The 24,110-nt window shown below is 34.3% G+C and overlaps 1 protein-coding gene across 4 annotated transcripts in view; it reads right to left on the bottom strand.

Annotated features, from left to right (window-relative positions):
* Positions 1 to 24,110, bottom strand: part of LOC113916672 (U2 snRNP associated SURP domain containing) — a 56,052-nt gene that overhangs the window by 14,777 nt on the left and 17,165 nt on the right. For 2 of the 4 annotated variants that reach the window (XM_027583405.2, XM_027583407.1), the window contains exons 7-23: positions 21,743 to 21,810; positions 21,074 to 21,168; positions 20,956 to 20,991; positions 20,782 to 20,864; positions 19,416 to 19,581; positions 19,025 to 19,236; positions 18,057 to 18,100; positions 14,867 to 14,971; positions 13,709 to 13,775; positions 13,471 to 13,634; positions 11,991 to 12,153; positions 11,547 to 11,626; positions 10,554 to 10,641; positions 9,472 to 9,594; positions 5,485 to 5,641; positions 4,666 to 4,761; positions 3,925 to 3,991 (exon numbers count right to left, since the gene is read on the bottom strand). In XM_027583405.2, coding sequence (XP_027439206.1) covers positions 3,925 to 3,991; positions 4,666 to 4,761; positions 5,485 to 5,641; positions 9,472 to 9,594; positions 10,554 to 10,641; positions 11,547 to 11,626; positions 11,991 to 12,153; positions 13,471 to 13,634; positions 13,709 to 13,775; positions 14,867 to 14,971; positions 18,057 to 18,100; positions 19,025 to 19,236; positions 19,416 to 19,581; positions 20,782 to 20,864; positions 20,956 to 20,991; positions 21,074 to 21,168; positions 21,743 to 21,810 — 1,814 coding nt within the window. The remainder of the gene's footprint in view (positions 1 to 3,924; positions 3,992 to 4,665; positions 4,762 to 5,484; positions 5,642 to 9,471; positions 9,595 to 10,553; positions 10,642 to 11,546; positions 11,627 to 11,990; positions 12,154 to 13,470; positions 13,635 to 13,708; positions 13,776 to 14,866; positions 14,972 to 18,056; positions 18,101 to 19,024; positions 19,237 to 19,415; positions 19,582 to 20,781; positions 20,865 to 20,955; positions 20,992 to 21,073; positions 21,169 to 21,742; positions 21,811 to 24,110) is intronic. The other 2 variants (XM_027583406.2, XM_027583408.1) reach the window with 2 other exon arrangements.

The following is a 24,110-nucleotide window of genomic DNA, read 5'->3' as shown; positions in this document are numbered from 1 at the left end:
TCTGTGTGCCTTTCATTCTGCAACAAACTTCCCTTGCAGCATTAAATGAAATGAATTATCAGGCAATGATTCCCCACATTTTCCAATTCAGCGTGAGTTCGGGAAGCTTAACGTTAAAAAAGCCAAACGTATTTTACTCTTTCTTCAGCAGAGGCTATACACTAGAAAATACAGGAGTTTGTGTTACACAGTTAACTATGAAACAATGTGGCATGTGAAGACCTTATCTGATTAGCATATAACCCTAGGAATAAAGCAATGTATAAATTTTAAATATTATCACACATTAGTACTCAAGTCAGAATTAATTCTAAAAATTATACTGACTCTATAGCAGATAAGAAGAAGAAAATGAAAAACTAAGTGACTGCCACAGGTAAGGATACAAAGAAGAAAAAATCTATCCCTCCAGTAGCACTATAGTGGAAAGACAGGCAAGCAACTATGTGCAAAGTTGGTCCTCACTGCTAGACTCAGACTGACAAAATGTTCTTGAAACACAAATGAAGGGGCTTTAAAAAAAGAAAAGAAGTTGTATGCTCTGGGACAGGACTTTGGTATGCACATATGTCAAATCTGGGCAAAACATGTCATCCACACACAAACTCAGAATGTTTATATGTATATATGTGTGTGTGTGTGTATATATATATAAACAAAATTCCTTTTATAAACAATATTGATTGTGACATTAACATTACTGGCATAACCTAGAAAATATGCCATTTTCCCTTTAATATCTGAAGCTTATTTGTTGGGATTTGGGTACTAAACGCATTCTACCACAAGCAGGAGTCCTTTCAGTATTTATTTAAAACTATTCATAATAATGTAAAAGTAGTTATCACCAAATTCGTTCCAAATAAAAATTGAGAAACTGATAATAGAACTCACACACTGATGAGAAAAATGTAAACAAGGCAGATAAAAATAAAATGTTGGCAATTCAGAATCAGAAACATGGTACTAAGAGAAGACTATGCTACTAGTTTTGTAATTTCTTACCCAAAGGTCCTTTCCTGAACATTACTCAAGTGCTTTACAAACTTTATACTCTCAGAGCCCCACAAATCATTAGTACCTCATAAAGGTACTATAACACTTAGATAAAGAAAAAAATAGTAAAAGCAAACCATTTTAAAAAACTGTATTTGTTTTGGAAATAAATCTTTTACTTATACTTAACACTTCTCATTAATTTGTCAGAAACTTCTGAAATGCAGGGTTTTTTTTAAAGATTTTCTCTATTTATTTCACAGAGAGCGACACAGTGAGAGAGGGAACACAAGCAAGGGGAGTGGGAGAGGGAGAAGCAGGCTTCCTGCAGAGCAGGGAGCCCGATGCGGGGCTCGATCCCAGGACCCTCGGATCATGATCTGAGCCGAAGGCAGACGCTTATCGACTGAGCCACCCAGGCGCCCCCTAAATGCAGTTTTTAATTTATTTTTTTAAACACAAGAATTTCTTATTTTATGGTGCATAAATTTTTTACAAGTGTTTCAGATGCTTTTAAATGGTTAAACTATATGCATGCGTATGTGTAAATAGAGGTTTGCTGGAAGATTATTCCAGAAAGGGTGACTCAAAAAGAATGAGTCACAAATGTGGTATCTATGCAATGGAAATTACCTAACCAATTCCAGCCTGTTATTTACAAATTTTCAATAATTTTTTTGCAAATTCAAATATTCCTTAATAAATATCCTTGAACACTTATCTGAATGCTTTCAACTACAGATAAATACAGAGCAGATAACTATATGGACACAAAATAATGCCTGTGACACTTACGTGAAAAATGGGGTCAGAGAATAATATTGGCAGTATTATATAATTTATGTTTAAAATAAACATACATGGGGCGCCTGGGTGGCTCAGTTGGTTAAGCGACTGCCTTCGGCTCAGGTCATGATCCTGGAGTCCCGGGATCGAGTCCCGCATCGGGCTCCCTGCTCAGCAGGGAGTCTGCTTCTCCCTCTGACCTTACCCCCTCTCATGTACTCTCTCTCTGTCCCTCATTCTCTCTCTCAAATAAATAAATAAAATCTTTAAAAAAATAAAAAATAAATAAATAAACATACATGTTTTACATATACAGAGAAATGATCCAGATGGCAAGACACCAAACATTAACCATATTATTTACTTTTCAAGTAAGTTACACTTGATAATCTAAAATACATATTCATTTTACAATTGCGATTTTAATTTTTCAGGACCTGAGCAGTCTGTTCTAACTGGTTTTGACTTTAGCTCTCAGTAACCAGTTCTAGGTTCAGATCTCATCATAGCTTCATCTTACTCTTTTAAAGAAATGGAAATTCAAGTCTATAAAACCATACAGGATCCATTATAAATGAAATTAAAACTACTATTTGGAAGTTTTCTACAAAACAATAGTAGGGCTATATTTTTTTTAAAGGTGTTTCTGCCATAAAAAGTAATTACTAGTTTCAAAATGGCATTTTGGATTCAGCCACTAGAGAGCAGTAGTGAGGCATAAGAAAATTTCAAAGCCCAAAAAGTTGTATATGAAAAAATACCTTATCCTTGCTTTGTACTTTCATAGTTATTTTTATGTTATTGTGATTTGTTTGGAGCTCTTAAAAATAAAAAATAAAAATTACATTTCCCGTGATCCAGGTCTCGCTGTATAAACATGATTACTCTGTCAACACTAAAATGCAGTCACATTCCAAAACATTAACACAAATATCAAATTTATAAAAAAAAAAAAAAACGTTAATACTTTTAGAAACAAAACCAACTGAAGAAATATTTGAGTTCTGCAATGGCCTTTTCTAACCTTCCTTCCCCCTAAATTATTATCTCATGAATACATATAATTATTTTAAGCCAGTGATGCTACAATAGTGAGAGACATTAATAATGATGTATTATAGTCATTAAAAAAAGGTTAAAGCACTATTTTAAAGCAAACTGGGCTGTTTCCATTCCTGTACTCCTCAACAGCTCTAGAGAGGTATTTCCACAGCAAACCACATCTATATTTTGTAAATATTTTGTCATTATCATTGCTGATTTGTTCTGACCATCCCAGTGTTTCTGGAAGGACATCACTGCTGCCAAGTTTTCCTCAGGATATCAAATTGTGCTCCCACATATGCTGATCAGTCACATTTCCTTCACAATCTAAATGCTACTAATACCCATTTTCTGAATCCACACAAATGCCCAAATTGTGCTGGGACACAAAAGGGACTTTTTCCTTTGTTCACTCTTCCATTTGATAACTTTTTTTAAAGCAGAAACCTCTGCTTTGTGTTCTTGAGGTCATCTATTCTATTTAATAAAATCAACTTCCTCCCAATGATTTAAAAAGGTGTCAAGTTCTACCTAAAAACTACCAATACAAACTTGCCAGGAGAAACTGGTAACAGTATTCCTATAGTCACAATCTTGGGGTGATTACCAAAGAGCAAATTCAAAATTGTAATTTCTCTACATGTTAAAAGCTTTCTTTCTGTTATTTATTCTTAGTTCTTTTGAGGTGTTTACATTTAAATAACAGAATGGCCATAATGCAATGCTTAGCACCGTACAATCAAATAAAAAGCAGCATAACTTTCCCATTCACATTTTAAAAATCACTTTTTGTGGAACCAAAACAACACCTGATGACAAAGATCTGAAATAAATGCAGTCGACCATTTAGTAACTACCGAGAGTATACGCACCTAGCGTAGAAAAATCAACTCAGAAGCAAAGTGAAACCAGAGCCATCAAGACCAGAAACTAAAAGCTCTTTATTCACTGGAAAAAACAATGACAACTAAAAATGATCCTCTCGAGTTTTTTAAGAGTGAGTTTTCCTCTTCACTATTATTTCAAGCATACCTCTTAATGAAAAAGGGAGTGTATATGCAATAAGAAACTAAGTATATTTGAAACTTAGATTCTTACTTTTGATTTTCTTCTTCTTCTGATTCTTCATGTTGGTCAAATAACTCCCATTTAGAAGTTGTTACAGCTGAGTGGAAGGAAAAAAAGGATGTAATTCTATAAGGTAAATTAGCATTTTTGCAGTAGCATAGAAGCCCAGCTTTAGAACTGAAAGTTTTTATTACAGAAATTATTTACAATTATCTATTTTTTGAATAGCCATTTCTATGTGCTAAATTTATTTCTTTCCTCACACCTATGCTTTAATTTTATTCAAATTCATGAAGTGACAAATTACTTTATCATTCTTATTTCTGTGCTAGATGGTTAACATTTCATTAGAACCTACAAATACTAACAATTACGATTATAAACACTAAGGACACATGTCCAAGTAATTATGAAAGGCAGGTCTAAACTGCATCTAGTAAGTCAAGCACTATGGGAAGATCAAAGCCTGGTTTCTCTGAAAGTAACCTCTAAATAGATTTCCAAATAGGTATATCTTCCCATTTACATTTTCTACTGAAATGCCTTAACCTGAAAGGTTTTAGTGACTTCTCTGATTTACTCTCAAAGCATCCAAACTGAAAGATCTAAGAAAATTGTAACAGCAACCATAATGAAAATTTAGCCCCTAGACATAACTCTGGGTCTTAAGGTTGAAACATCATAAAATGCAAAAAGGAAACACACACACTAATGATTAATTTAAAGTACTCAATTTTTTAAAAGCTTAATATTTATTGCACTTTTACTCACCCTGTGCTTCCAATTCAGATTCATCTACAGCTTCCCATTTTGATGGGGCAACTTTAAATATGGGCTCATTCTTCTTTGAGTCCTCAGTTGCATCCACTATTGAGGAAAGATAAGCCATTAACCCTGACTACTAGGGGATGACTTAAGTAGTTCATGGGTATTCAACTATATTATTGAAAAGTAAAATAAGGCCACACATGGACTAATAATTGCTAGTGTCAAGAATTATGATTAATCCAATTCTCTACACGTGAGGTCCAATTTTTAAACATGTATGTGTCAATTCAGAATATACAAGTTATTATGATTTCAAGCAAATGGAGAAGTTGGGGCAGTAAAAAAATCTTTATTATCTCTTAATTACTGTTTAAACTTCACAATTCTTATACTGTTCAATCTTTTCATGTAATTCAAATGTACTAAAGACTGTGTACCCTTATTTCCAAAAATGATTTTAGGCATCCAGGAAAACTGAACCCATAAACTATGAATAAAAAGAGAACTGATGAAATGAGGAATCTGGGATTATGAATAAAATTGAGCACAAGATTTCACCTACAGTTTTCCTGACAATGAAGACAAAAAGAGAAACTAATAATATACGAGGCTGACTATCCCAACAAAGAAATGTGACCAGAAAGAAAACCTTTTTCTTGGCAGAGTCAAATGTATTACTGGGTATTTGAATTTTGTAAAGTCAGAAATAAAAGAAAAAAGTTAAAGACTGACACCTTAAACCTTTTCCATATCGGCATGTGTGGAAATTAAAGAGTTTTGGAATCCAACTTATTAGATCATCAGTTTGAAATCTGAACTTACAAGGCACTCCATCAAGATCATCATCAAGACTCTTTATAGGGACCCCATCAAGATCATCAATGGGAGTAGCGTCAATAGGAATTCCATCCACATCTTCTAGAGGTGCACCATCAAGCTCTTCCTCAATGGGGGCACCATCAAGGTCATCTGGTACATCCTACAGAAACATACATACTGTTGTAACATTTTCCTTTGCTTACTAGTCATATTGCTACAAGATTAATTTGCAATCCAGTAAAAACCAACCAGCTGGATACCCACATTCCCAGGCACAATGTGAGGACATAACTAGGATATAACTTATCCTCCTGATAAAGAAGCAGTCTTTCTTTCATTATTTATGAAATATCTACCAAGTGTTTACTGAAGCCAGGTACCATGTAAGGCACTGAGCATACAATGATGAGCAAAAATGAGTTTGTCCCCTTGGTCCCTCCTGTAATAGGGCTTACTAAAATTTTTTTTGGGGGGGGGAAGCAGGAAATCATATAATCACAATATACAAAGAACTGCAACTATGATGACCGTACAACAAAGAGGTATATCATACTATTCACATGTATGATAAGTAGGTTTCACCTACAGAGGTCTGTAAGTTTATTTTTTAGAGGGGGGGGATGGGCAGAGGAAGAGGGAGAGATAATCCCAAGCGGGCTCTCAATTCAGATCATGACCTGAACAGCAATCAAGAATCGGACGCTTAACTGACTGAGCCACCACCTACCCCTCTACCAAACACTTTTTTTTTTAAGATTTTATTTATTTATTTGAGAGAGAGACAGACAGCAAGAGAGGGAACACAAGCAGGGGGAGTAGGAGAGGGAGAAGCAGGCCTCCCGCTGAGCAGGGAGCCCAAAGCGGGGCTCGATCCCAGGACCCTGGGATCATGACCTGAGCCAAAGGCAGACGCTTAACGACTGAGCCACCCAGGTGCCCCTCTACCAAACATTTAAAGAAGAGTTAATACCTATTCATTCGTCTCAAACTATTTCAAAAAACAGAAAAGGAAGGAAAACTTTCAAATTCATTCTATAAGACCAACATTATTCTGATACCAAAATCAAAGACACTAAAAAAAAAAGAGAGAGAGAGAACTATAGCCAATATCCTTGAACACAGATGCAAAAATCCTCAATAAAATATTAGCAAACCAAATCCAACAATATATTAAAACAATCTTTCACCACAATCAAGTGGGACTTATTCCTAGGATGTCAGGGTGGTTCAATATTTGTCAGTCAATGTGATACATCACATTGAAAAGAGGAAGGACAAAAACCATATGATTATCTCAGTAGGGGCAGAAAATGCATCTGACAAAATATAATATTCATTCATAATAAAAATTCTCAGCAAAGTGGGTTTAGAGGGAACATACCTTAATAAAGGCCATATTAAGACAAGGATGTCCACTCTCAACACTTTTATTCAACATAGCACTGGAAGTCCTAGCCACAGCAATGAAATAAGAAAAAAAAAAAAATAAAAGGCATCCAAATTGGCAGAGAGAAATAAAACTGTCATTATTTGCAGATGACACCATTGTATACACAGAAAACCCTAAGATTCCACCAAAAAAACTATTAGAACATATGAATGAAGCGAAGTTGCAGGATATAAAATTAATATACAGAAAATCTGTGGCATTTCTATACACTAATAACAAAGTAATCAAAAGAGAAATTAAGAAAACAATCCCATTTACAACGGCACCAAAGAGAACAAAATACCTTGGATTAAATTTAACCAAGGAGGTGAAAGACATATTCTGAAATCTATAAAACACTGATGAAAAAAACTGAAGATGACAAAAACCAATTAAAAGATATTCCATGCTCATGGATTGAAAGAATATTGTTAAAATTTCCATACTATCCAAAGCAATCTACAGATTCAATGCAATCTCTATCAAAATACCAATAGCATTTTTCACAGAACTAGAATAATCCTAAAATTTGTATGGAACCACAAAGACCTCAAACGGCTAAAGCAATATAAGAACAGGGTAGAGGTATCACAATCCCAGATTTCAAAATATACAAAGCTATAGTAATCAAAATAAGATGGTACTAGGGTGCGTGGGTGGCTCAGTCGGTTAAGCGTCTGACTCTTGGTTTTGGTTCGGGTTGCGATCTGGGGGTCGTGGGATTGAGCCTGGCATCAGGCTCCATGCTCAGCAGGGAGTCTGCTTGTCCCTCTCCCTCTACTCCTCCCACTGCTCCTGCTCTCTGCTCTCTAAAATAAGTAAATAAAATCTTTAAAAAAAAAGCAAGATGACACTGGCACAAAAATAGACACATAGATCAATAGAACAGGATAAGTACCCAGAAATAAACGCACACCTATTTGGTCAATTAATCTATCACAAAAGAGACAAGAACATATAATGAAGAAAAGACAGTCTCTTCAATAAATAATGCTGAGAAAACTGAACAGCTACATGCAACAAAACTGAACCACTTTCTTACACCATACACAAAGTCAACCCAAAATGGATTAAACACCTAAATATAAGATCTGAAACCATAAAACTGCATAAAACACAGGCAGTAATCTCTTGAGCACTATCCTTACCAACAATTTATGGATATGTCTCCCCAGGCAAGGGAAACAAAAGTGAAAATCAACTACTGGGACTATACCAAAATAAAAAGCTTTTGCACAGAAAAGGAAACCATCAACAAAACAAAGAGCCAAGCTACCAAAGGGAGATGGTGTTTGCAATAAGGGGTTAATATCAAAATATATAAAGAACTTACACAACTCAACACCAAAATAAAACAAATAATCCGATAAACAAATGGGCAAAGAACCTGAACACACATTTTTTTCAAAAGACGACACAGAGATTGCCAACAGACACATGAAAGGAGGCTCAAAATCAGAGTATCAGGGAAATGCAAATCAAAACCACAAGGAGATGTATCACCTCACACCAGTCAGAACGGCTAGTATCAAAAGATAAGAAATAACAAGTGTTGGCAAGAATGTGGAGAAAAGGGAACCAACGTGTACTGTTTGTGGTGAGAATATAAATTGGTGCAACTACTGTGGAAAACAGTATGGAGATTCCTCAAAAAAATTAAAAACAGAAATACCATATGACCCAGTAATTCCACTGGTGGATATTTACCCAAAGAAAACAAAAACACTAATTCGAAAAAATATATGCACCCCTATTTTTATTTCAGCATTATTTACAATAGCCAAGATATGAAGACAACCCAAGTGTCTACTGACAGATGAATGGATAAGATGTGAGGTAAACACACACAAATATTAGTCATCAAAAAGGATGGATTCTTGCCATTTATGTCAACAGAGATAGACCTAGAGAGTATTATGCTAGGTGAAATATATCAGAGAAAGACAATACGATTTCATTTATATATGGAATCTAAAAAACCAAACTGAACAGACCAAAAAAAAAAAAAAAAAAAAGAAACAAAAAAAAAAAACCAGACTTAAACACAGAGAACTGGTGGTTGCCAGAAGGGAGCAAAATCGGTGAAGGGGACTAAGATGTACAAACATCCAGTTATAACGTAAGTAAGTCACAGAGATAAAAAATACAGCATGAAGAACATAGTCAATACTGTAATAACATTGTATGGTAACTACACTTATCATGATGAGCATAAAATAATGTATAGAACTGCTGAATCACCATGCTGTACACCTGAAACTAATATAACAAGGTTTGTCAAATATATTTCAAAAATTAAAAAAAAAAAAAAAATGCAGGGATTGGGGGAAAGAAACCCAGTCACCCAGTTTTCACATAAGGCCACAAAACAGAGAAGTCCTGTTACACACCATTTCATCTTCCGGGCTCCAGCAATTCCAGCAACAAAAACCCACAAGTTAGTGTTAAACAGCAGGTATTTTTCACAAAGAAATGTTACTCACATCCGTAACATATCACACCCCTACAGCATCCCCAGAAATAAATTCTAAAATAATCACCCAAAGACACTGAGTGCCTACCTCTGTTTCCTTTTCTTCAATAATATTTACAAGTCCTAAGAAAATATTTTGTAGTTTGATCAAAAATGGTTCTGGATAAATTGCCCAATCCTCCCATGCTCTGAAGCAGGTCATTACCCGTTGCTAAATAAACAGGAAAAAGACAACAAATTATTATTTAGGGCAATACGTCTCAAACTTCATCTCATGAGAATGGCCATCACAATTTGCTGAATTTTCCTTTAAACCAACATCCTTGACAGAAAATAACTATCATTATATTTTTAAAAAATCAATGTCACCTTCTAACTAAAATGGGACAAATTAGAAATAAATATAATGAAAAACAAACAGTAACTGTTTTGCTCTTCACCACCTAAGATCAATGTCCCATAGCACTAGTGGTACACATGAGGCCACATTCTGGGAATAATAGCTTAGAAATTTATGAAAATTGGTATTAAGGTAGTTTTGAACCAAATTCGTTTATGGTCCAATGAAGTACTTTTCTGATTCTAATACTTTTTCTCTGTCCCATTCCTAAACTTTCTATAAAAGTTTGAATTTTGGTCAAAATTTAAGGTCAAAAAATTTTTAAATGGAGTTTTTTAACTTCCCAGGCTAAAAATTTCTTTAATAGAAGTCTTCCTCCCATGAAAGTAGTATCTATTTATTCCATTACATGCAAGGTATTTTGTTTGGCTTTTCTTAACACTGGTCCACAGCTAAGAGGTTATAAAAAGTAACTGAATATATCTTCTAAACATGAATAACTAAAATTACGATCCTACTCCAGCCAAATTATATATATTATTATGAAACAAGTGATGTTCTGAATGTTTTTTGTGAAAAAACAAATAGAACATTCAAATAAAACACTTCGAACTAAAACAAATACCCAACAAAATAACACTACATAACGTATTTCAAACTTTCAGGCATTTTTGATACTGAAGATAAAATGGCAGTAAATGTTAAAGCAATACTTTCTGAAAGATGCATGTTATGTCTTATAATCGTCCTATGTTTTCTAGCCCTCCAATGTGCTTGCCAGCCCCTACCTCCCGTTTCACATTAGGGAAAAAATAAAACAATAAACATACCTTAAAGTTTTCAGACTGTAAATGGCCTTGAATTGTACGATAGGTAGCATTGAGGTCTGAAAATATCTGACATAACTTTGTTTCAAAACTGAAATTCAAATAATACATATTTACAATAGAATTTATTTTAAAACCCCTATCTACTTCAGCATGCTAGCCAATGAAAACCTCTCTTGAACTTTAAAAAAAAAAAAAACATAAATAAATTAATCAAGTAATTCTTTAAAAATCAAGAACTACGTATCTAAACTCTTAAAACTATAACTGAACGCCTTATTCTGAGTTATCCTCCTGCAAAGAATTAGTTCTCTTGATTAACAAGAAACTTTACATTTAGGATACTTTATGCTACCTAAACTAACCTCTTTGTTTTATAATAGGAAAAGTGACTTATCCAAGGTAAAAAAAAAAAAAAAAAAAACCCTAATAACAGAGCTAAGATTAGGACCCACATCTCCAAATTTCATTTCAGAGTCAGCTCCTAAAGTTTCCCTGATTCATAAAATAAACACCAAAAACGAACTCTAAAGAAGAATTACATATTAATTAGAATAGAGCAACATAATTTCCTACTGCCTAGGAAAACAACCCAGTGAACTACACCAATACAATGATGATCAAAAGAGAACATAGATTCTATAAACAGTTAATGTTCTGTCTTTGGTCTCTTCCTCTATGCTTGCCATTAGTTCTATTGTTTCAGTTTATTTACTACACAAGTGGCTAAATATGCAATAAAAATAAAGTTATTTTTTTAACTCTTAGTTGTTCTAGTATAATTTACCAAGAAACTGATAAGAAAACTTTCTAAACATTTAGCTTAAAGTGATGAACGCAACCCAATTTTTTAGAAAATTCTATGAACTACGAAGAAATACAAATTATTTATTACTGACATTAATACTGATTGTATTAACAAAACAATCCTCTCTTCTGAATTCCTTACCCTTAATGTTTTATTTCAGGAATATCAGCTTACACCATTATACTTACAATTTTCTATAATATGAAGCATTGGCAACTTTGGCTGAAGAGTTATACAAAACATCAGAAACCAAATATAATCTGGCAATCTAGAATACCAAAAGATAACATAAAAGAGATTAAAAATAAAAACCAGCAGCAAATAATGTATCTAGAAAAAATTCCATATTGAAATGTTTTGTAATCAGTGGCATACAGCTAATGTTTGGCTACAATAATAACAGCTAATTAGAAGAGTTATAAGAAATTCAACATTACCAAAGCCACTACTTTGGCAGGGATAAAATATGTAACTCATTTACATTTCAACCTGTTGATAACCTGTGTGTTGATTAACATAACAAGTTTCCCAAGACAGGAGGAAAATAAGCCTGCATGGGAAAGATCTCTTCAGTCAAGTTCTTCCAAATGAAAAAAACACCAATGTTCCATAAAGAGAAATCATTCCCATACCTTTTTGGGGAGGGGTGTCTTTAAGATGGACAATGACTCAGTAATGCAATCCACTATTTCTTCAGCAGCTTCAGCATTATTAAGACAGAAAACCATTGCATCTCCAATATCATTTTTCCTTGGAGTTAACCCCCGCAGGATTTCTTCTAATTTGTCCCTCTGTCTGAACACAAAAGTTTTTAACTTATAAATATTTATAGATATAAATTTCAAATGCCATTACAGTTTCTGCTCACAAACTAATTTCTTTAAAACCTATTCGGATAAAATTCTGAAGACTAAATTGTGTTAAGTCTGATTTAAGTCCCCCAAATATATTACATTTCTTTGAAGAGCTTACATGGGAGAAGAATATTTTCTCATGAATAAAGGATTCCAGTGATTTTTAGTTTACAAATAAAGTAAATTTTAAATTATGGGCATTTTTTTAAGTGTCTGAGAATGTCCCCAGTACTATTATCCCATTACAGTGAAAAATAAAAAGACTTCATGTTTTTCTCTTTTGAAGAAGTCAGTTACTTTAGCACTTCTGCATCAGATTAGAAACAGGCTAAAGCAGGTGGTGGCAAACTTTGCGAAGAATCAGAGAGTAAGTATTTTAGGCTTTGCAGGTCATACAGTCTCTCTCATAGTTACCTGACTTCACTGCTATTAACACCAAAGCAGCCATAGACAACATATAAAAGGGGAGGGGAAGCATGATTATGTTCCAATAAAACTTTGTTTACAAGAACAGGTGGCAGCCAGATTTAGCCTTCAGGCTGAGTTTGCAGACGTGGGCAAAAGTAATGATGAAAATACATCTGCAGAAGCAAATATGCTTCAAATATATATAGCTCTCCATTAGCAAATGCTCTCACAAACAATCCATCAATGCAACTAGTATAAAGATTTAGACTACACAGTGGAGTACGTAATCCTATATGCCATAATCTTTTAGCCAATTTTTCCCCATAAGGTATACAGAACTTACTCTTAATATTTAACAGTTACATTTGTTTCTGCTTCTTAAACCAGACTAACTTCACTGTACCCATACTGACTGAGCACTAATAAATACGTTTTCATGGTTGCCACACATTGCAATTCTTGTGGAAAGACTCTGCATAATCAACCATCTGACTTCACAAAGCTCTACAGTAATTTTTTCCTCTTTAATGTTGCATTCAGAGAGGCTAGAATTCCAAGGGTCCCAAGGTAATTTCTGTAAGAGTCACAAGTATTCCACTGCTGGAGATTCATTGCTTAAGAGATTATCACTACTTAACAGTAGGAAGAGATAGAGGTCAATAGGACATATACTTATACTTGCCAAGATGTTTAAAATTACAAAACACAAAATGAGAAATGTATTTTAAACATTCACAAGTAAAAGAAAAAACATTTTCTTTTAGGTTAACATCTTAGTAAGATCATTAATTAAAGCAATTATTAAAGCAACTTTTCTGAATATGTTAACAGGAAAAGAAAAAATTCTTACTCTTCCTTAAGTGCTCCCTTTTTACTAGGCTCCTCTACAAAAGCTTCTGTTTCTTGCTCTTCTGACATCCCATGCAGGTATGGATTTAATGGTGGTGGTCTCCAAAAAGATCCATTTTTGAACATACGAAAATCTTCTGTCCGCCACTTAGTCGGAGAATCTCCCTAATAAATGTCCAGAATGTTATTAGGTGAAATACCTCAGAGTCGAAATTAACAAAGTAATTGATTCCACTTGCCTGCAGAATAGAATAAAGCTTCCACCTATAGTAAACATGGGCTGGTGTCTGGTTTTCAAATAAGAACCTAAAACAAAACGAACAAACAAAAAAATAAATATATTCTTTAACAAAGGAGTGTCTTCAAGTAAATTTAAACAAATGAGAAATACTATTTGCCTATCTCATTTGAAATAAACCAAAAGCAAAGATCCCTGAAGAAAAATCCTCACCCACTGCCTTCTGCCATCTATCCCCTTCCTCAGCCTAGCCCCCACACTGCCTTTGTGACTGACACTGGTACTCAGAAGGTATGTATGCATCTTACTGAGTCTTACAATCAATTTTATTGAATGCTTATATGTCAGATATTATATCTGGCAGTGGATTTTCCCAAGATAGAAATTTCAAAAGCAGTGGTTTTTAAGTGACTTAGAAGTGTTAAATGAATGTCTTAGATATCATATCTGTTCAGAAGATAAGCAATTTTCTATAGCACTCTATTATTCTACTATGAAGGACCCTTTCACTGAAAACCATAAAAAAAAAAGAGTAGTATTTTCCTCCTAGAGACTGCTAAAAACAATGTTACTTAACTTAAATCAAAATCAGATAGAAAACTGACCCAAGATCCTCGTCTAATTACTAAAACTGCCTTCTCATCCCATTGCAAAAATAACCCCATACTTACAGAACTTTATTCTAATAAATATTTTTAGCTCCAAAAAATAAGTAAAAAGTATTTCTTAAATGCACACCTGAGGATAAAAAAAAGTATGTACACGCAATGGACTGTTACTCAGCTTTAAAAGGTAAGGAAATTCTTACACATGCTTCAACATGGACGAACCCTGAAGACATTATGCTAAATGAAATAAGCGAGTCTCAAAGTACTGAATGAATCCACTTATATGAGGTAACTACAGCAAACAAATTCAAAGAGACAGAAAGTAGATGGTGGCTACCAGAGGCTGGAGGGCCCAGGGAATGGGGAGTTATTGTTCAAGGGGTACAATTTCAGTTATGGGAGATAAGAAAATTTCTGGAGATAGACAATGGTGGTGGTTTGCACAAAAATGTGAATGCACTTGATGCCACTCAGCTGTACATGTTAAAATGGCAAAAACAGTACATTTTCTATTATATGTATATTTTACCACAGTAAAAAAAAATGCACACCTGAACATAGGATTGTTGATTTCTCTGTTCATAATCATAGCTTCAAACATTGGCCCTTCACGTACAACAAACTCTATCATTCGATGTATCAGGGCGAGCAAATTCCTACAACAACAACACAGTTAAAGAAAATGGATTCAGACCTACCACTATATAAAACTATACTTGACCTAAGTTACTATAATTGTGCAGAAAAAGATAATTCTGCTGACTAATACAAAATTTTATACCAAAAAAATAACCTGGAGCATATGTTAATGCCTTGTGCATTAAGAGGGAGTGGAACAATGGGGATAGGGGAGTGGGAGGGGAAGGAGAGATGAAGGGAGGGTGGGAAACCACAACACAGCTTCATAGCAATAAAGATTTTTTTCTAAATGCCACTTAATTTTATTTTCCAAATGCAAAACATTATGAATCACAACTAATTGGAAAGCTGCAAATATATAAAATGAGTAAACTTAGAGCTTACATGTTATCATATCCATCTAAAAACTTAACACACTATCTCAGTTTTAAAAGAAAATATTCCTAAACCAAGCACTTTTGTGGTGGTATTGAAATGTTATATACATGACTATAATTTATAAAAAATGCAAAACTATTTAACAAGTTTAAGGCCTGATTTAATAAAAAATCCATCCAACTCTTGTGTTTTTCTGGTACACATATAGCAGATGGAGTTTTTATTGAATCTGACCTTTAATGAGGCAACATCCCTTTGGATCACACGTCAAACTGGTTCACACAACTCATGACATGTATAAGTCTGCCTGCGTATTATGACTCAATGAAGCAATTATATTGCCAAAGCCTTAAATGGAGTCCTCTTTCCAAAATATTCCAAAATAAGGGACATGGTGAGATGCCTCTCCCATTTTTCCTAAGAATTACTTTCCAATATTTAAGCCAAGAAGAACCTTGTAACTTTTTTAGTACAATCATTTTATTGGCTGGGCTCATAGAAAACCTTTATTTTTAAAATCTAGGTCCTAAAACTCATGTGATTTAAACACTATTTTAGACATTAATTACAGCATCAAGTAAAAATGACTCAGCTTATTATAAGCTGCTTTTGATTTCTCACTTCACCAGTCCCCCAGCATACAGAGTAGGCAAATAGTAATTGGGAAAAGCAAAAGGATATTGGCTCTTGGTACAAGGCACACACTAAATTACACCTTTAGCATTCCCAGCTCAAATTAAGTTCATGTAATTGCTAGAATATAAATAAATAAATAGTTATAGAATAAGACAGATTTTTTTGGCTCTATAATGCCCTGGCTTCAGAGTACATAAACAATAAATTTATCTCATGGTCACTGTAATTATTTTCTCCCATTTCAAACAAACCTACTTATTAAATGGACACTAAAATCTCTATATGGTGAAAAAAAATTTTTTTGACCTCCTCCAGGTCAAAAAAATTATATGAAAGTTTAAATCTTTAATAAAGGGGAAACTATATATTTAAAACTATTAATTCACCTCAAATTGCTAAAACAAAAAACCAAAAGCATCACTTAATTTTATATCTAAAAATTATTTTTCTTTCACAGAACTATTAACTATTCTGCAAATATGCAGTTTTTGTTATCCAAATGACAATGTATTCTCAGCATCCATATAGTTAATGATATTATTTGGAGGGAAGGGAGATAATGTAAAGTTATGATTCAGTTCCAAAACTCCCACTGGTATGTGTCAAATTAAAGTGAAGGGAAATTTTATGTAAATATCATAAGATATAAAATCAATTACTGGGGGGACAAATACTATACATCCAGAAACTTGTATGAATTAAGTCAAATCCAACTTGACTTGAATATTATAAATGAAAAGTGGTTTAGCAAGTTTAAAACAAAGGATTTATTGTAATGGTGAGTTAAGACTTTTCAACAAAATATATACTCAAAATTTAGTTTAGAAATAAGCTGAGCCACATGTAGAGTTACTACTGGAATATGCTTTTTGAATGCTACAAAAATACTTTCCTGTGAATACTTTATCAGTGGAAAAATAACCCACTATAGTTTTAAACAGGCTTGTAAACTGATAAAATGTATTTTTAGAAAATTTAAAGTTTAAAGTTTTAAAATATTTCATGTGATTATTTAAAATCAAAATCTGACAATTAGTTGTTGCTAAGCTGAATTCAAGATTATTAAAGAATTGTAATCACACTTTTTCCTTAAAGATGGTGTATTTAACATTTTTAAAAGGCTGACTTTTCTATCAGAATGAAACAGTGTAGTACAAAAAGATGATATATTTTAAAGTGCATTATTTTATTTTAAAATGGCAATTATCTTACTCTGGGCAACAATAACAAAAAAAAAAACAAAAAATTGTCTCTCAGTTATAATAAAACCACATTTATTGGAGTCGATCGTACCAATGTCTGGTCAAAAACTGTATACTTTCCCAATCCATCCCATGATGTTTTCCTGGTCCCCCGCTGCCGCAGACAGTTCAGCTGGTGTTGCTCACCAAGGCCAATGTCAAAGAGAATTTGGTATTCTTTTGTGTTCATTTATTATTCAACCAGTGTTGTGTTCCTGTGTTTGGGAAAAGGCTTAGCTTGACTGAGCAAGAGCATACCTAGAGCATGAATTCTTCTGCTTTATCATTATGTTGAAAAAGAAAAAAAAGGAAGAAAGAAAAAAGAATTCCAAATACCTTTGTCACCATGAAAAAAAATTTCTAGTATGTTGAGTGTTCATGAAAATAACAGGAATTCCTAATCAATTAGAAAAAACAAAGCTATGCCCTTCAGTAAGAAGAACTCAAACTAAGGTTGCATGTTAAACACAGATCATTCAGGAACCAAAAGAAAAAACAGATTGGGTCAAATTGTAACATTATATACAATTTAAAATACATTTAAAACACCTATTTTCCCATCACAATAGTCTAATATTATTAAACTAACAACTCCAGATTAAATCTATCAAATACATTCTAACTACTAAAACTATAAAATGCCCTACTTTGGTAACAATAAAAACAAAAAGATAATGACATAAAATTGCAAAGTATATTAAAGTTAGTCACATATCCCCCCCAAAAAGTACTGGGAAGGAACCATTGCTCAGTCAAGATATTACCTTTTCCTCAACACCATTTTTTTTTAATTCAGAAGGGGATATTGTCTATATTTAGATCAGTAATAATAAAGAAAAACATGTACCTTTCTGTTGGGATAACCACTTTGACTATGGCTTGCGACAGAGTCTGTATATGAAGTCACATCAGATAATAAACATAGAATATGTGAGTATTGTTAACAAGTAACAAGCAAAAATATACATAATGCATTGAAAACACTACACATCTAATCACAAGTTTTGCAGGCAATCACTGCATTTGAAGTAATTATACACTAAGCAATTACATAAATGCAAATGGATGTGTTCAGTGAACAATAAATGTTCACCAAATGCAAAGAATCAGAACATTCCTGCCAGAATGCACATCAATGCACTGAAATAGGTACTACACTGAGAATTATCAGATAAAGATTTTAATTTGTGAAATAATTAACTGTTTGCCTCTGACCATACAGTTTGCTACTTTGTTCCCAAGCCTTTAAAACCAGCCCTGTCATTTTAAGTGTAATTATTTCATAATAGAACCAACAAATTCTTAAAACTTGAAATTAAGTTGGTTTTATGTTTAATAAAAAGAAAATACTCACCCTTTGCCTTTACTAGAGTAGTTAACTGCTTTTTTAAAAACCACATATGCTCTCAAATACTCTAATACCTCAGATCTTGAAAACTAAGTTAGCTAGCAGCCATCCAAACAGTTTAACTATTTAGGTCTTTCTAATTGAAAAGTCACTTAACCAAATACAAAGTAACACTTTCTCAGAACAAAGTAAATTAGATACTGCACTTAAGCAAACCTGGATACAACAGTGGACAAAGAGAAAAAAAACTTAAGTGGTCAAAAAAGGAATGGTAGCCACAAATAAAAATATGACCTAGTATTTCAATACAGGGTTTCCATGGGCTAAGGCAGGGAACACATCTACTTATTTAAGAGTTGTCAAACAGAATTACACACACATTTTCTATAAAATTATTGAAAAGAAATACTACCACAGATTTAGTATTTACAAATTAGATGCGGCCCTATGTACATTTTTTAAATTACCTTCTCAAAATCCTCCTTGTTTTTAGGTGGCGGTAACATTGGAGCATTAGGGTTTTTTAACCTCTCTCTAGGCTGCGCATTAAAAGGCAGTCCTGATGGAGGTGGGGGAAGCGTATGTTCCATCATAGAAGGCGGAATGTATATTGGATGTGGAGGAATAGGCACAGCTTTACCCCAACCTAACTTCATTTCAAAAGACATAATCATCTTTCCTGCAAAACAGAAAAGAAAGGTCACCCTGGTAATTCTCAAAACAAAACATCTCTGTTAATTTGAATTAATTTCCATATTTAACCTTTCCATTTGTGGTCCATTTTTTCCCTAGAGTTTTTATACTTTTCAGAACCAGAAAAAAAGTCTGAATTCTGTAGCAGACAGTAAAAAACTTTACCATTTAAATTTTTTAAAGCTCTTTCAGCATCTCTTCTATTCATAAAGGCCACAAAGCCACAATTTCTCTCTCTTGCTCTTTCTTCATCAGTTCTAGGCCACATAATTTTCACACTGGCTAATGGTCCAAATCTTCCAAATTCTTGACAAAGCATTTCTTCATTCATCTATTAAAAGGCATAAAAATGTATAAATAGATAAATAAATAAATATAAAAAGCATAAGAGTTTTTTCGGCATGCAGAAAAAAGGAGGGAAGAAGTCTGTGAGAGAGAGCAAATTTTTACAAAATGAACAGTAAGTCATATTAATGCTACAAGTTTCCATTCAAGTACTAGGACCCTAAATAGGTACAATCTTGCCCTCAAGGGACATTCACAAATCTTTTCATACCAGAAACACAAGTAAGTGGTCAGGGTGAAGAGGCTGGGTGGCTAAAGAAAAGCACATCTCTATCTCCCCTGCTGCTCCTTTTGAGATCCTGCATCTAAAATAAGCTGTTCTTTGGCAGTGGTTTGTTTAGACATTTAGCAACATTTTTCAGTCAGCTCTGATTATCACATTTAAGGCAAGGAGAAAGTACATGTTGGTGATGAAAGAAAAGAAAACATCTAATCACTTTTTCTTTTTCCAGCACCCAATGTAATTAAGAAGAGAGAAAAAGAGAAAATGGTAAATACACAATGAGGTCCAAAACATAATTTTGGGCGCCTGGGTAGCTCAGTCGGTTGAGCGTCTGCCTTCGGCTCAGGTCATGATCCCAGAGTCCTGGGATGGGGTCCCATGTCATGCTGTACATGTCAGCGGGGAGCCTGCTTCTCCCTCTCCCTCTGCCCCTCCCCCACTGCTTGTGCACTATCTCTCTCACAAATAAAATCTTTAAAAAAAAACATAATTTTTTTAAAAAGCATATTACGTATAACTACCACTATATTCCTCATAACACAAGTAACACTGAAATGAGGGAAAGAATTCACAAATTACTAACTTGCTATCATGAAGAGAAAATCGAAAAAGGATGTCCATTAAGGAAGTAAGCTATGCACAAGAGGGCAGTCTCAAAAGAACACTGTCCACCACTGGTCAAATCCTGATTTGATAAATAAAATCAGTACACAGTAAGATATTTCAAATTCAGATAGCCAAATTACAGAAAGGAGATAAGTCCTTAAGAATTGTAGCAACACAATTCAGCCCATACCAGTAAGGCTCAATTTTATAAGATAATTTTAGAGACTTCAATAGTCTCTAGGTTCCTTCAAATTTGCTTACTTCAGATTCTTGACTTTATTTTTTGTTGACAAAGCAATTTTCTTCCATAATTATAAAGAATATGAGCCAACATTCATCTAACTTTTCTAATATTACCTGTGGATTAATGTTTCCAAGATATAAATTAGTAGTGCTTGGATCGCCTACATCATGTGAGCCAGGTGCATAATCATCAAGAACTAGGATAAAGAGGGGAAAAAAAATTATAACCTGCATAATACAAAGTTTGAAAAATTTCTATTAATTAAAAAAAGCAAAAAACTGTATTACCACCAGATGATCTATTTCTTCTTGAAGGCGCATCCACTTGAAAAGGGGAAAAAGAAAACAATTCTTAGTTTTTAGAAGAGTTAATCACAATATAAACATTAAAATAAATGCCACTTACTAGAACGACGCTGACCATCAGAATCTGACTGAGGAGGCTCAAATCGGCTTAACCTGCCTTTTGTTTTATGTCTCTCATCACGCTCTTCCTGAATTCTGTTGAAAATATTTATAATCACTAATAATGAGGCAAAAGTTGTTCATTCACATTTATTAAGAATACAATTTATCCAAGTACTATGTTCATATAACTTGAAATATTTGTGAGTAATTAAATGCCAGTACTAACACCCAAGATGAGAGTCCCTCAGCTATAACAGTCATAAGCAAATTTCTGACATGTCATGCAAGCATTAGAATAGAAAGCTCACTTCTAAGGTGAGGAGGAAATTCAACATTAAAACCAATGAATTTGTCCTTTCTTGGGTAAGTCTGCTCACTCCTCACCCCATCTCAGTGACTACATTGTTTCCACTGCAAACAGGACTCCGGACATTAGATAAATCAATTGAATTGCATCCATATTATGCTACCAACCTAGATGCTGGATGAAATGCTAAATCATCTTCAAACATACCCTAAAAAAAAAAAAATTACTATCATACTTAAAACAACCTCATCATAGGTAAGGCAGTTAGTGATAACCAAGACACTACATTCTTCATACCTGCATCTGTACGTATCAGCTCAATATACTATGGACAGCCATTCTCCACACTATAAAACTTACTGTTTCAATTCTTCTTTGAAGAGTTCCAAATTGCTTTTTTTCTTTTCTTTCTCCCCTTTCTTCAGTGGCTATGAAGGATATGACAAGTTATACTTCAAACAAAACACGGTAAAACAAAACTAATGGTTCAATAATCAGATCATTTTAAATAATTTTTATTTTAGTGCCAATTATATTCTAATTATTTAAATTAAAAAGAATGCTTCTGTTCTCATTACACTTCCTTCCTGTTCTCTGGAATTAAGAATTTAACAATTTGTGGGCGTCTGGGTGGCTCAGTCGTTAAGCATCTGCCTTCGGTTCAGGTCATGATCCCAGGGTCCTGGGATGGAGTCCCGCACCCGGCTCCCTGCTCAGCAGGAAGCCTGCTTCTCCCTCCCTCACTCCCCCTGCTTGTGTTCCCTCTCTCCCTGTGTCTCTCTGTCAAATAAATAAAATCTTTAAAAAAAAAAAAAGAATTTAACAATTTGATTATTAAAGCAATTAAAGAAAATGACAAGCAGTAGTCTTAAAGTAAAGGAACCACAAACTTTATCTTTCAAAAGCCTGTGATACTTAGGCCTGAATACTGCTGAGAGGGCAACAGGGAGCAAAACTAATGAACATAAAGTAACTGAACTGCCAAGTAACTGCCATGAGCAACTACCAAAAATACGCACTTCTTCAAAACAGTCACCTTAGGAGGATCATGAATGATTGAAATAATCAGTAACATCTTTGGAACTCCTCTTTTAAAACTGCTTTTGAAAGCCCTCTCTTAAAAGTGCCAAAATAATTCAATGGGGAAAAATAAAAAGTCTGTTTTCACAAATAGTGCGAGAACAACTGAATATCCACATGCAAGAAAAAGTGAAGTTGGACCTCTTTACACCACACACAAAAATTAACTCAAATGACTCACATACCTAAATTTAACCACTAAAACTATAAAACTCTAAGAGAAAAACATAGGAATAAATCTTCATGATTTTGAATGAGGCAATGGCTTCTTAGATATGACATCAAAAGCACAAGTGACCTAAGAAAAAGCTGATAAACTCTACTTCATCACCATTAAAAACTTTTGTTTCAAAGGGCACTATCAATAAAGGACAAAGACAACTCAGAATGGGAGAAAACATGTGCAAATCACACAACTGATAAGAGACTTGACTCCAGGAAGTGTAAAATACTCTTACAACTTAACAATAAAAAGACAAATAGACCAATTAAAAAATGGGCCAAGGATCTGAAAGACATTTCTCCACAGAAGACTACAAATGGATGATAAACACATAAAAAAGATGCTCCACATCGTTAGGGAAGTGCAAATCAAAACCACAATTAGGTACAACTTCACACCCACTAAGATGACTACAATTTTAAAAAACAGACAATTTTAGGGGCATCTGGGTAGATCAGTCGGTTAAGCGGCCGCCTTCGGCTCAGGTGATGATCTCAGGGTCTGGGGATTGAACCCCAAATCAGGCTCCCTGCTCAGCAGACAGCCTGCTTCTTCCTCTCCCTCTGCCTGCCACTCTGCCTACTTGTGCTCTCTCCTTCTCTCTGTCAAATAAATAAATAAATAAATCTTACAAAAAAAAATTTTTTAACAAGTGTTGGTAAAGATGTGTTAAAATTAGAACCCTCAGGGCGCCTGGGTGGCTCAGTCGTTAAGCGTCTGCCTTCAGCTCAGGTCATGATCCCAGGGTCCTGGGATCCAGCCCTGCATCGGGCTCCCCGCTCCGCGGGAAGCCTGCTTCTCCCTCTCCCACTCCCCCTGCGTTCCCTCTCTCGCTGTGTCTCTGTCAAATAAATAAATAAAATCTTAAAAAAAAAAAAAACAAATTAGAACCCTCATATGATGCTGATGGGACTGTAAAATGGTACAGCTAATTTAGAAAAGAGTTTTGGCAGTTTCTCAAAAGGTTAAACAAATAGTTGCCATATGACCCAGCAATTCTACTTCTAGGTATATATGAGAGAACTGAATGCGTAAGTCCACAAAAAAAGCCTATGCAGGGGCGCCTGGGTGGCTCAGTCGTTAAGTGTCTGCCTTCAGCTCAGGTCATGATCCCAGGGTCCCGGGATCGAGTCCCACATCGGGCTCCCTGCTCAGTGGGAAGCCTGCTTCTCCCTCTCCCACTCCCCCTGCTTGTGTTCCCTCTCTCACTGTGTCTCTATCTGTCAAATAAATAAATAAAATCTTTAAAAAAAAAAAAAAGCCTATGCACAAATGTGTAGCAACATTACTCATAATGGCTAAAAAGTGGAGACAACCCAAATATCAACAGATGGATAAACAGTATGTGCTATACTCATAAAACAGAATATTATTCAACTATAAAACAGAATGAAGTATTAGTATGCGCTGGAATACAGATGAACC

The sequence above is a fragment of the Zalophus californianus genome, chromosome 1, assembly GCF_009762305.2.
Source record: "Zalophus californianus isolate mZalCal1 chromosome 1, mZalCal1.pri.v2, whole genome shotgun sequence".
NCBI lineage: Eukaryota > Metazoa > Chordata > Mammalia > Carnivora > Otariidae > Zalophus > Zalophus californianus.
This window is presented reverse-complemented; position numbering and strand designations above follow the sequence as displayed.